Consider the following 13,196-nt stretch of genomic DNA (forward strand, 5'->3'; position numbering starts at 1 on the left):
AGTAGTTGTTTTCAACAATAATAACAAAATAATATTCAAACTTGTAACTGAATAGTAAATTCAATTGAAGACACCCGACAAACATTCGCCTTTGTGGCTTTGTTAGTAGCTGTTTTTGGAAATTTTGAAATAATTTAATAAACGTGTTGAAGGCGACCAACAGAACATTCGCACTTGTGGCTTTGTTTAGTAGCGTTTTCAATACAAAAACGAACATTTCTACATATTACCTATTAACAAATATTTTAAACGTGTTGAAGACATCAGACGAAACATTCGCCTTTCGTGGCTTTGTTTAGTAGCTGTTCTCAACACACATTATATTATATTCACATTTTACTTTGGCTTGCAGATTGTGCAATAAAACATTCGCTAGCTTTTCATTGTTTTGTCAGTTCTGTACGTTTCAAACAAGCGTCGACAAGAATTCGCTTTGCGACGATTTGTATAATTGTGATAGCCCGTAAGGGACGACTACACCAAACGTGGCCGATCCAAATCAAAACGCGACACTTAGAAGAAGTCCAAGATTTGCTGAAAATATGACTACTATAACTATGTCTGCGGATCAATTTAATGAATTACTTAGAACAGTCGCAGCCAGTCCAGGCACCAACAATTCCAGCGGTAGTTTTAGTAAATGCACCGCCCGTTTTAGCGGTAAACGATGTCATAATACAGTTGAAACATTCATAACAACGGTGTCAATTTATAAAGAAATTGAAAAGATTTCAGAAGCAGACGCACTGAAAGGGTTACCTTTACTCCTTACTGACAATGCAGCTATATGGTGGCAAGGCGTCCAGAACGAAGCCAAAACCTGGAACGACGCTACCCAATTACTTAGAACAGCATTCTCACCATCTAAACCTGCACACCAAGTTTATGTTGATATATTTAACAATAAGCAACAATCCAACGAAACCATTGATGAATTCGTTACGCAGAAGAGGGCGTTACTCGCTCAACTGCCCCTCAACAGACACGACGAACAGACCCAATTGGACTTAATATGGATTGCTGAGTCTCCACATACGGAAAGAAGTACCCCGAGATAAAATAACCACGTTCAGTGAGCTTTTAGATAAAGGCCGACAATGTGAGGAGATTCGCAAAGAAGCTATCCCAGATAAAGGAATAGACGAGAAACAAGGCACTTCAACAAAACGCAAGCCGGCACGATGTGGATTTTGCCACTTCAAAGGCCACACAACTGATGTGTGTAGAAAGCGGCAGACTAAAGAAAATGAAAAGCATCCCGGTACCGACAAAGCACCTGATACGCAGAATTCAATGAAAGAATTGCCCCAAACCAATAATGGTATCATATGCTATGGATGTGGCTTACATTTTGTTTGGGAATCAAACAGTCCTTGATTCCCATGTATCACGCCGAAGCTAATCCCGTTGAAAGAAAGAACCGAAACTTAAAGGTTCAACTTGGAATATTGGTTGAAAGAGAACACACAACATGGTGTGAACACATACCCGCCATACGTTTTGCCTTAAATACAGCAAACTGCCAGAGCACAGGTTATACTGCCGCCTACCTAACTTTTGGACGCGAGCTCCGAACTGTGCAAGAAGTAACTAATGACTTAAGTGTCATAGTACAAAACGAAAACTTCGTTGCAGAGATTACCCCCAGGTTGCAGCAATTAGCAACCTCACTTAAGCTTGCACAGAGTATTACTGAAGAGCGTCAAGATCGTAATCAAGCATATGAAAATGCAAAACGACGGCCTGACCCAAAGTATAAACAAGGTGATAAGGTGTTACTACGCTGCCACTTCCTCAGCAATACGCAGCAGGGGTATTCTGCTAAACTTGCCCCTAGAAGGGACGGACCGTCTGAAATCTTAAAGCAGCATGGGCCTACAAGTTATACAATCGTAGACCCCAGGGACAAGAGCACCCCACTAGGTGTATACCACTCTAGCGCCCTTGCTCCATTTCAGGAGGGCGACACTATTACGGCTGAGCCCGTAAGGACACTCCGTAAGCGAGGACGGCCCAAGAAACAGGGACCAGCTACCCATACTCCTACAGAGTCTTCTCGAGCTACTCCAACTACTGGCGACTCGTCGAGACGCCTTCCTCGCCAGAGGGGGAGACTGTAGCAAACCGAGCCGGCCCTGTCTTTCCACACCACGGCATGATCGACTGGTGTCGATTGTACCCGACCCCACTACCACATGGACTCGAGGTGGTGGTAGGTACTCGGAGAGAGGCCAGGGCATTTTCAGGCATTCGACAATTCAACATTCGAATCCAAGACGTTGAAAAGTGAAGACGTGTAATAAAGACTTTAACTCAACGTTTCTTTAAATTTCGATAACTTAATGTTTTTTTTGTATTAAGATTTTAGACTCAATAAAGTTTTAATCATAAAATTACACTTTTCATTTTCATTTTTAAATACATCTACAAAAAAAGGTACTACATATTTGATTCATTCATGCCTTACAATGTGAATTCTTAAAGGGGTTAATACAGCAAAACTGTATTATTTATATGCCCATTTCGAAGATTTAAGTTCATATATGCAACCCAAATTACACGGCACAAAGTAGTGGGTCAGGATTTAGAGATAATTTTTCTGAAATTGTGAGGTTCAATATGTTCCTAAACTGACAATATATCGGGTGTATGGACAACATTTTCCTAGAAAATGAATCCTGACATTAAAGAGCCTCAGATTATAGTAGACTACAATTCAACCGAAGGTTAAGTCGTGAGTCGATACTGTAGACATGATATGTGTGCAGCTTACAGTGCAGGTAATAACCAGAATAATTACGATACATTAGAATAACTATGATTTTTGTATAAAAAGGCACTATGCCTATCTAATCTACTTTACATAATTGAAATTAGACTACTTAGGCGGTCTCAGGAATATTTTAAAATTATAAACAATTTTTTGGCTTATAAACAAATAAAATATCTCGGCAAATATTAGACTAAATTAAATTATGAAAACGGTATTGGAAAAAACGCAACAGAACGCTTCTTGTAACCTTCGGATGACCAAGAGGAGTAAATTTTGACCCCAATATATATTTTTAATTAATAAATTCAGAAATATTTTTAATTTTAAACTGATCATTTTCTTATTTAACTTTGATATCATTCTAGATATCCTCATATTTTGTAATTAAAAAATTCCCTACATTTTAGGAAAATAAATTTTTTTCTGAATTTGGGGTCCAAGACCAACTCCCTTGGCCTTCAATGTTCCGATTTTATATTAAGTAAATACCGTCTATTATTTGGAATTGTTTATAAGAAACATTCCAATGTTGAAAAAAAGTTGTTTGTTAAACCTGTGGAGACGTAAATTAGTGTATATTTCAAAATTTCTTTAGTTCTATGTTCAGAATGATGATTCCTATTTTGGTTCAGTTGTGATTGAAATATGTTTTACTAATGTTATCATTTATTGATACAATACTAATATTAAAATTACGAATACCTACTTTATTTTATTTCTTAAAACAACTCATTTCTTTTGACAATTGTCATTTTTGACTTGGGGTCATTTTTTACCCCCGTTGGTCATCTGTGTAACAAAAAAAGGTTGGTCATCGGAAGGTTAAAAAAAATCATTTAATTGACCCAAGAAGCAATTGGACGTAATATTACGACGTCTTAACGTTGGATTAAATGCCCCAACGTTAATACGCGACGTTGCGACGACGGTCAGAAAACCGCTATTTGCACCTAAGTGGGGAACAGAAATACGGGTTGCCTCGACGTCCCCCTCTCGACTTCTCAGCTCGAGATATTTTATCGTCAAATTACGTTAGTTTTTAGGACTTGGGTCTTGTAAAGTAATAGTATAAAATTCTCTACCACAGAAGTATGGCCGACACACTTCATTTTTACCAAATAGATTAATAATCTTGGAGGATATTAAATCATCAGAAACTAAGATGCATGACGGCCTGTTGATACTTATTTGTAGGTTCCTGCTCTATTCAGAATATAACCTAAGTGACTGGTATAATTATTTTATTAATCATCTGTCTCATTGCATAATGCGGTCGAAAATTTAAAATTTACAAACGCAGGGAAGTGTACTGTTAAACTAGGTATAAAAATTGCTAAAAACTGAAAGCGTCTCAGAAATTTACAGGTTAAATCGAACAAAACGGTAAAAATAAAAATAACCATCGTAATTAAAAAAACATATTATTATGTCTAGACCCATACAAAATTATCCTTGATTTATATATAAACAAACTTCGTTAATTAAAATCAAATATTCATTAAAATCTAGCAAAAAAATTGCCAAACATTATGTTTCAAAAAATGGCTGAACCATGGCGATCTTTCATTAATGGCGGATTTGACTCGCGACCTAAATTGCACTACATTTTAACTGATTTGGACAAGGACACCCGCTGCCGACCTTTAGTATAACCTATTTTTACCTTGCATACCTCGAATTTACCTATTGGTATACCTAATACGTCCTAAAGTAAGCGCAAACAACCTGGTCTTGACGACAGACTCCCGACGACCGGTCGTCGTCGTGAACACGTCATAATCTGGTGGGCCTTAATCGGCCTTAATCCCGACGTCTCCTGAACGTTGGATTCGATACTAATAAATACTCTGTAATCCCCGACGTTGAGCAGTCGTTAAATGTCTTCCAGTAAATTACATTGTAGTATAGAGTTTATACCTATTTATAATTATATTTATAGTTATATTTAACGTTAAACCTTAACCTAATAATTAACGTTGGTATTCTCAACGTTGGATTGTCGTTGTCGTCTTCCCGAAAAATACGTCTACCATGCTCGATAAAACACCAACGTCCTCTGAACGTTGGTATCTATCCTAACAAATACGTTGTAATTCCCGACGTTGAGTAGTCGTTGATGTATGCCACTTAATTGCACTTATACTACAGATAGGTTAAGACCGACGTCAGCTTAACATCAAACCTTATCCTAATAATTGACGTCGTTATTCCCGATGTCGGTTGGTCATCAGATTATGTTACTTATTAGCAGCAACGTTGGTCCATAGGAAAAACAGACGTTGTCCTTGGTTAAGGCTTATTATGAAACAATTTTGTCCTTACATTTAACGTCCCATTAGGACAAAATTGGTTGCAGGTCGTAAAATTGCTACTTGGGGGGATGAGTGGTTCCTGAGATACCACAGGTCAAAGTTGACCGGTTTGTACGGCGAAGATATAAACAATAGGATGGTAATTTTCGAACCATATATTTCTATTTTGCACTATATTTTGCGCACCTTTTTATTTTGGTCCTCTATCTCCACACAAATTTCCATATCCATAAAAGGCTCATAACCTAATTTTATTATAATAATAAAAACTATCGGTATTGCGAGTGAAAAATAACAAAAATTCCAAAATTCTAATCAAAAATCAGGTTGGAGAAAATGGAGTCTCAAAGTTCAAAATCGGTATACGTTAAAAAAAGCATTTTCTCGGCTTGCCATGGAGCAATTTTCTTCATTTTTCTTTGTTCTCAAGTAACTCGAGTAGAGCCATCTACCATCTAACTAACGCATCGTTAAATGTCAAAGTTACTTCTGTTTGTTAAAATACAATAATTTATTTATAAGAAAATAAAACTACATATTTTTTTTAGTTGTAGACTTTTTTTAGATAAATTTACCACAAGTATACCTTTTAACCTTTGTTTAAAAAACTTAAAAATTATTGTTATGATTAATAAATTAATTTATTATAAGAAAACAAAAGCAACTTTGACATTTAATAATGCGTTAGTTACGTGGCTCTACTCGAGTTACTTGGGAACAAAAAACAAGTTAAGAAAATTGCTTAATGGGAAGCCTAGAAAATGCATTTTTAACGTATACCGATTTTGAACTTTGAGATTCTATTTTCTCCAACCTAAATTTTGATTGAAATTTTGGTATTTTTGGTATTTCTCACTCGTATTACCGGTGGTTTTTTTGTTATAGTATTATATGTTATAAGTCTTCTAAAGATATGAAAATTTGTTTGGAGCAAGAGGACGGAAATAAAAAGGTGATGGTTAAAAAATTACCATTCTATTATTTATATCTTCGCCGTACATGTCGAACGACCAGCAAATAGTTAGTTAATAGTAAAACCCAAGAAAAAGACACAGAAAAATGTTATCAAGTGGAGACGATAAACTGAAAAAGAAAATAGGCCGTACTCTAATAAAAAAAAATAGATCAAAGCAAATTGCGAAAACTGGGAAAACATGGCAAACTATTTGTTTTAATAAATATTTTTTGTTAAATTACTGTTTAGTATTTTTTTCGTATATAATATCACAAGAGAGAAAATTTTGCCGGCAATATTTTCGACTGGTATGAAAGTTTGTTGCCTGGCAATTTTCGCGAATTAAATTTTGACTTAAATCACGAGACGTCAGTCGAGTGATTTTGTCAAAATTTCATAAGCGAAAATTACCAAAAGGCAACGAACTTGAATGAAACCAGGAGAAAATTTTGCCGGAAATAATTTTCTCTCGAATGATATTCGACAAGACTATTTCACGAGACAATTAATGCACCATATCAACGAAATATAATCTTTTTTCTTTATATTTATTTATTTATCTTTATTTATTATCTGTCATAATTTTGTCGCTGAGATTTCACGTCATTAAGGAGTTTTGTCAGTAGGAAACGAAGCGTTGCTATGCCGTTTTATCAGTTAAAAACAGTCTAGTGAAATAGTCACATTAATTTAGTTTCATTTTTGAAGCGCTATAAATTAAACAATTTATGTATCGTAGACTATCGTTTAAAAATTTGAATCTATTTTCGAATCTCAAGTATACATAATTATTATCGAATAACAAGTAAAGACACACACACAAAAATAATAAATCCCTGTTCCAAGGGACATGACATCCTCAATGTTAAACGGTTTCAAGTCCAAAGATATAAACTCAACTTCAGTAAGACTCTCAGTGCATGTAAACAACAATTTTAGTTGTTAAAGATGTTCAAAATGTATCTACTCGTTCCATAGTAACAGTATATTAGAATCACTTTATCACTATTTCTCTTCTCTCGATTATAAGTTTTTATTGTAAAGTACATAATTTATTGTAGTAATCACTGAATACATAGATAGTGAATAAATAATCCTATTAATTAAATTAGTTAAAAATTTACGCAATTATACAAGTAACTGTCATTCAAAAATATTTAAAAACTGAACCAAATAGCCGTGATGTTCGTGCTGATGAAGACATCAATGTCAACTAATGTTGATATACAGTGAATAGCTTATGAAAATAAACTCATCATCATCACGTAGCGCTACAACCCTGGGTGGGTCCTGGCTGACTGTACAACTTTGTTCCAATTTGCTCGGTCTTCCATCAACCTAGGGTCAATTGGAATGTTCATTTTCCGGAGATCTGCTTGGATGTTATCTCTCCATCGCATTCTGGGACGTCCGAGTGGTCTTTTGCCTGTAGAAATCTCCTCCCATACCAGTTTTACAAGTCTCTCGTTATGAAGTCTGTGCACGTGGCCTGCCCATTTTAGTCGCTGTGATTTAATTTCTTGGACAATATTGGTGTCATTGTAGAGTTCTTTTAATTCAAAGTTGGTTCTGATCCTATACTGGTTTGTGTTAATGTCGTGGTGGGGTCCGAAAATTTTTCTAAGTATTTTTCGTTCAAAACGTCTGAGCTTTTCTTCGTTTGATTTCGTCCTGGTCCACGTTTCGCAACCAAATATTAGTCAGGTCTGACGATGGATTTATATATTTTGATCTTGGAACTTCTTGTAAGATTTTTTGATTTTATAAGCTTATCCAGTGAGAATAGACAGCGATTTGCTGATTGGATTCTGTCTTTTATTTCTTCAGTAACACCGCTGTCATCTGAGATTACGGCCCCCAGATACTTAAAACGTTGTACTCTTTCGAAATTGAAGGTGTTGACCGTCACATTTTGTCCTACCCTGTCTCTTCGTGTCGTTCTATTTATACATAAACATATATTATGTCTTCTCTTCATTAATCCTCAGCCTACTTCGCTTGTTGCTCCTTCCACCTTGTTGAGAATGGCTTTTGTGGATAGGATGGAGTCTCCAACGAGATCAATGTCATCTGCGTATGCTAGTAATAACTTGGGACCTTGAACCGATAGCAGTTCTGTTTTTATTTCGGCCGACCTCATGGCTTTCTCTAATACAAGGTTAAAAAGTAGTGGAGATAACGCATCACTCTGTTTGAGTCCACTGTTGATTTCGAAGCTGTCAGACAGTTTATTATTTACACGTACTTTTGATATTCCACCCTCCATACAGACTTTAGTCATTCGAATGAGTTTCTTTGGTATTGAGAACTCCGCCATGGCATTCCATACTTGGCTTCTTTCTACGCTATCATATGCCTGTCGAAAGTCTATGAAGAGATTGTGTACGGGTCCGTTATACTTCCATACCTTTTCTAGAAGCTGTCTCAGCGTGAATAGTTGATCTATTGTGGATCTGTTTGCCCTAAAACCGGCTGGATCAGTTGACCATCCGGAGGATCTAGCCACCAAGCTCGTTCCTAACGGTGCTGGGCCTTAATGTTCAGGAGTCACGCGATTGCTCCACTTGGGCTATTCTTTTTGATGTGGTTATCGATGACGAATATTAATGGACATCATCGCAATCTTTATCTTGTCTACACCATCAGGATTGGCTCAATGAAAAATTTTTTGGTAATAAATTAAAATTGCATATATTAGAACAGTAGCAATTGCATAATAATCTCAGTAGTTCCAACAGCTTTAACACGCAACATATTAAAACGAATGTACAAGGATAAACCAGCAGAACCTGTGCTACTACGCATCTGAGTTGCTAGTCAAACCTTCAAGTTGAAACCATGCAGAAGCGCAGTGAGCTATGCGACTTTTCGCCGCAATCTGTCTGCACGGAAAAAAAATGTGACTTTATCAAGGTCACAGAGTGTCATTTGTAGTATAATGACAATTTATATTCATCTAGAATCTAAACCATCAGTAAAGTACGTATTGTTATGGTAGTCGCTTATATCCGAAATAGATATGTAGATACTAAAGGAAAAGCAGATTTTACCACGTGTTCCTAGTAATAATATCACGCTTCATAACATAATTTGTAAAAAAACATCCTGCCTTGTTCATTTTAGACCATAATGTAAAACATAGGTTCTTTTATTAAACTGTCTAATATCCAAATTCACACCCTCTATTTGCATAGGCTATAGTAGCTTGGGTTTGTCGATGGCTCTTCATTATCCTCATAATAGATTCAAAAGAAAATCAATTAGGAATGCAACACGAAATAACAACTGAAAACACGTACAAAAATTAGATCCCGTTTGATAAATAACATAGAATAAAAAAAAAGGGTCCTTTAAAAACCCAGTTGGATACGTTTCGATCGCAAGCGTCAGGCACAGCAGACGAGGCAGAAGAGAGTTCAGCAAACAATCTGTGACAATCGACCAATTTTCTCGTTTTCTGTTTAAACTGTCATTAATTAATCACCGAGCAGAACGCCAACTCACTTTACTCTTCGGATACCATCAGGCCTATTGGCGATTTTTTTATTGTTTCGACAAAAAACCGGGCGATAATTAATACCTTGATGACTTTTTCTATAGAATCTGTTATTTATCACAGGCAAATAACTTTTCGACCGTGTTTAGATTGGCGGTGTTTACTTGGAAAAATGTCTAACTGTATTTGTCACCAATATGCAGATAAAGAAATGAGAGAGAAATTAAAAAAAGAGCAAAGGTATTTAAAAATAAGAAAAACGTTAAAGATAAATAACGTAATAATGATGATAATAGTTATTTATGATATAAGTGTTAAAAGTACAATTTTAAGGCAAGCATGTGAAAGTTTGCATGAGAGAAGCGAATTCTGCAATTCACATGAGTGCCTTAAAAATGTACTTTTTAACACGTATATCATACAATATTTTTTCTGCAAAAGTTATAAATTTATAAAATACAATATTTTTGTTAATTCCTGAAACCATGAAACCTATGACCCGTAAAAGGTAGAACTGGTTGTCTACACTCGAGGGGATTATCTAAAAATTCTTAGGGAAAATATTATACCGTTACATAAACTTGTTTCTTCTATAAACGTGTTAAAAATGCAATAATACAGTTTAAATTAAAATTTAAAAAACATTTTAAACCACCTTTTTCAAATTGCGCAAGTTGTGCTATTAATATTAATGTTAATAATGCCTGGTTGCACCAACAGATCTTAAGCTCCAGCTTAGCCAAGCTCTACTTCTAGATATGGCCTCCTTGAATATCACTTACGTTACACCATCATTTTAAATTCTTACCTTATTATCTATTACATTAATTATTATATTATGGTATTCTTATTTCAATATATTATAATTATATTATATTAATTCTTATGATATTCTCGACTTAAGCTTAAGATCTGTTGGTGCGACCTGGCATAAATGAATTATAAATATTTTGGCATTTCACAATTTGACAATTCACTTTTAACTGCAGTGCCTTAAATTTTTTAAAGAATTCGTGCTTTAAAGTAGCATTTTTAACGCTCCTATGGAGTGCTAAAAATTGCATTTTTAACACGGTTGTAGAAAATATTAATTATATTAGGTAAAAAATCCTTGTAGATTTTAGAGGAATGATTTTGTTAGAGTGATACAAAGTATATACCTATTCGGCAGTTATTATGGAATTTCATTTTGTATGATTTAGGTATCATTATTTTTATTTATTTTCGGTACAGCTGTTAATTTTCATTAATCTTTGGCCTTCATGTCTTTTTGGCTCAGTAATTTTTCCTTGTTTTTTCACTTATTTTTCACTAACACCTGTCGTACTAGAAGACATAATCACTACATTATTACCCATTGTTAAATGTTGTTACTGAAGAAGTGACTCACGAACATTTAACACAGTTATTTGTTCCCTCAGAGAATACGTGCCGATTTTAAGTTTAGCAGCAACAAATTGAAACAATGATGCTACTTTAATGCATGGACTGAACTGGTACTTGATTTACACGGACGGACGGTATCAAATTAATCACAATCTTCCATTACTCATTCGGCAAGTAGGCATGTATAATCTAGGCGCCAGCTGGGTCACCGTGGTCTTTTCTATTCTGATGGGCAAACTCAAGGATTTTTTACGTATTTTTGGTTGCTGATTACGAATTTTCAGGGTGGATTTGTTGGTGGACAAACAATTGTTATAAACAATTTAATTGTTTATAAATTATCTGTAAGGCTTTATGTATTGTTTACATGATCTGTAAATTTCAAAACATTACACTTTACAGTTACATTTCAAAAAAAATTTAAAATTTGAAAAAATACTTTTTTTTTTAACTTTAAAATTATTAGTAATACTAAAAATCTCAAATAGTAAAAAATATAGGTTTTGATTTTCTGAATATTTTTATTTTTTGTGTTTTTTCTGTAAGTTAAAAATTGGTTTAGTTCTGTTTAAAAACTGTTTAAAAAAGATAGTTCTGTTCAAAATTTGCATACGCTCGAAATTAGTGACTAGCTCAAGACCTTTCAACTAGAGCTCTTTCAAAAATAAGCATTTTGAACCAGTGAATCCTATAGATCATGCATATATGCAATGCATAAGTAAAGTAGCTTGCCAAGCACTACATACTAATTTTATTTTTGATGCTAATTAGGGCGTAGTTTTCCCTATTTTTTGCCAAAAAAAAGTGACTATACTACAATCAAAATAAAGATCCACTAGAAATAAACAAACTAAGGCATGCTTAATATTACGAGGAGCACATCTAAATAATTGTATACAATGTATATACATTGTAAATCCCAAATCATGACTTACAAAGTTTATACATTGTAGATCATGATTCTAGAGTACTCCTTGTAACATTCAACGGGAATTGGTTTGTTTATTTCTAATGCATCTTTATTGTGATTTTAGTATAAGTTTATTTTGAGCGTAACTTGCTTACTTTTGATACCAGAGACATTTCTAAAAACCAAAAGTAAAGCTAATTTTATTAACTTTAAAAAAGTTGTTACAAGTTTTTCTCGATTTTCCTGATAGACCATTTATCAGCGGTAAGAAACTGTTAAACCGTGGAACTTTGAGAATCAAAACCGATTTTAATGAAAAGTTGAATTTAAACTCGGTTGACCCTCTTCTTCAAAACCTATCCTATGCCGAACCGGGCTTTTGACCAGGGATAAAAACAACCCCATCTAGGGGATAAAATTTTTTTCAATCAAAGTGACTATGGAAATCGATAGACTGACCAATTCTGAACAATTTTGTTCCATAAAGTTATTAGCCTCAATATGAATATGTCAAAGACAGAGTATCTTAAAATAGGGGATGATGAAGAAGATCCAGAGTTAGAAATTAGAACCACAAAAAGATGTAATGAATATAAATATCTCGGATCTATAATATCTAAAGAAGGCACTACCAAAAGAGACATCGAAAAGACAACGCATCAGGGCAAAAAAGTGGTAAACATTCTAAGCTCTCTACTGTGATCTAAAGATATAAGACAAAAAACGAAATTGACAATCTATCGTACCTTGGTAGAGCCTAGTATGACTTATGGGGCAGAAGTTTGGTAGATGACAAAAAAAAATAGAAAAAGAATAGAAGTGGTAGAAATGGATTATCTAAGGAGAGCGTGTGGTATATCTAAAAAAGATCACATCAGGAATGAAGATATTAGAAGGGGGACACATACTGTATATTCCAGTGTTGATAGAATTGAAACTAGACAACTAGTGTGGTATGAACACGTGAAACGAATGAATGAAGAGAGATGGCCAAAGAAAGCTTTGAATTACGTACCACACCAAAGAAGAAGACCTTCAGTTGCCTGGGAAGAAAACGTACGGCACATCATGAAAGATCGAGCCATCAAAGAAGAGAATGGATGGACAGAAAACGATGGCGGTCGAAATGCGAGAAGCGGCAGAGGCTGTAGGAACCTCGCTTATAGATAGATAGATAAAGTTATTGGCGATTGAAACTATGCATTTTTCATTAGAAAAATCACGTTTTATAACCATTTTTCGTAAATAACTTAAAAACTTTTAATTTTATAGAAAAAATTGTTAACAACAAAATTGTAGCGAATAAGAAAAAAAAAGAGTCGGTAAGACCTGTGTAAACCCAATAACGACCGAGTTATTGCTCT

The 13,196-nt window shown here is 34.7% G+C and overlaps 1 protein-coding gene across 1 annotated transcript; it reads left to right on the forward strand.

Annotated features, from left to right (window-relative positions):
* Positions 1-557: 557 nt before the first annotated feature.
* Positions 558-1,058, forward strand: LOC126890300 (activity-regulated cytoskeleton associated protein 2-like). Its single transcript, XM_050659158.1, has one exon. It carries the CDS (start codon positions 558-560, stop codon positions 1,056-1,058), a length of 501 nt encoding a protein of 166 aa, XP_050515115.1.
* The last annotated feature ends 12,138 nt before the right edge of the window (positions 1,059-13,196 follow it).

Source organism: Diabrotica virgifera, chromosome 8, assembly GCF_917563875.1.
Source record: "Diabrotica virgifera virgifera chromosome 8, PGI_DIABVI_V3a".
NCBI lineage: Eukaryota > Metazoa > Arthropoda > Insecta > Coleoptera > Chrysomelidae > Diabrotica > Diabrotica virgifera.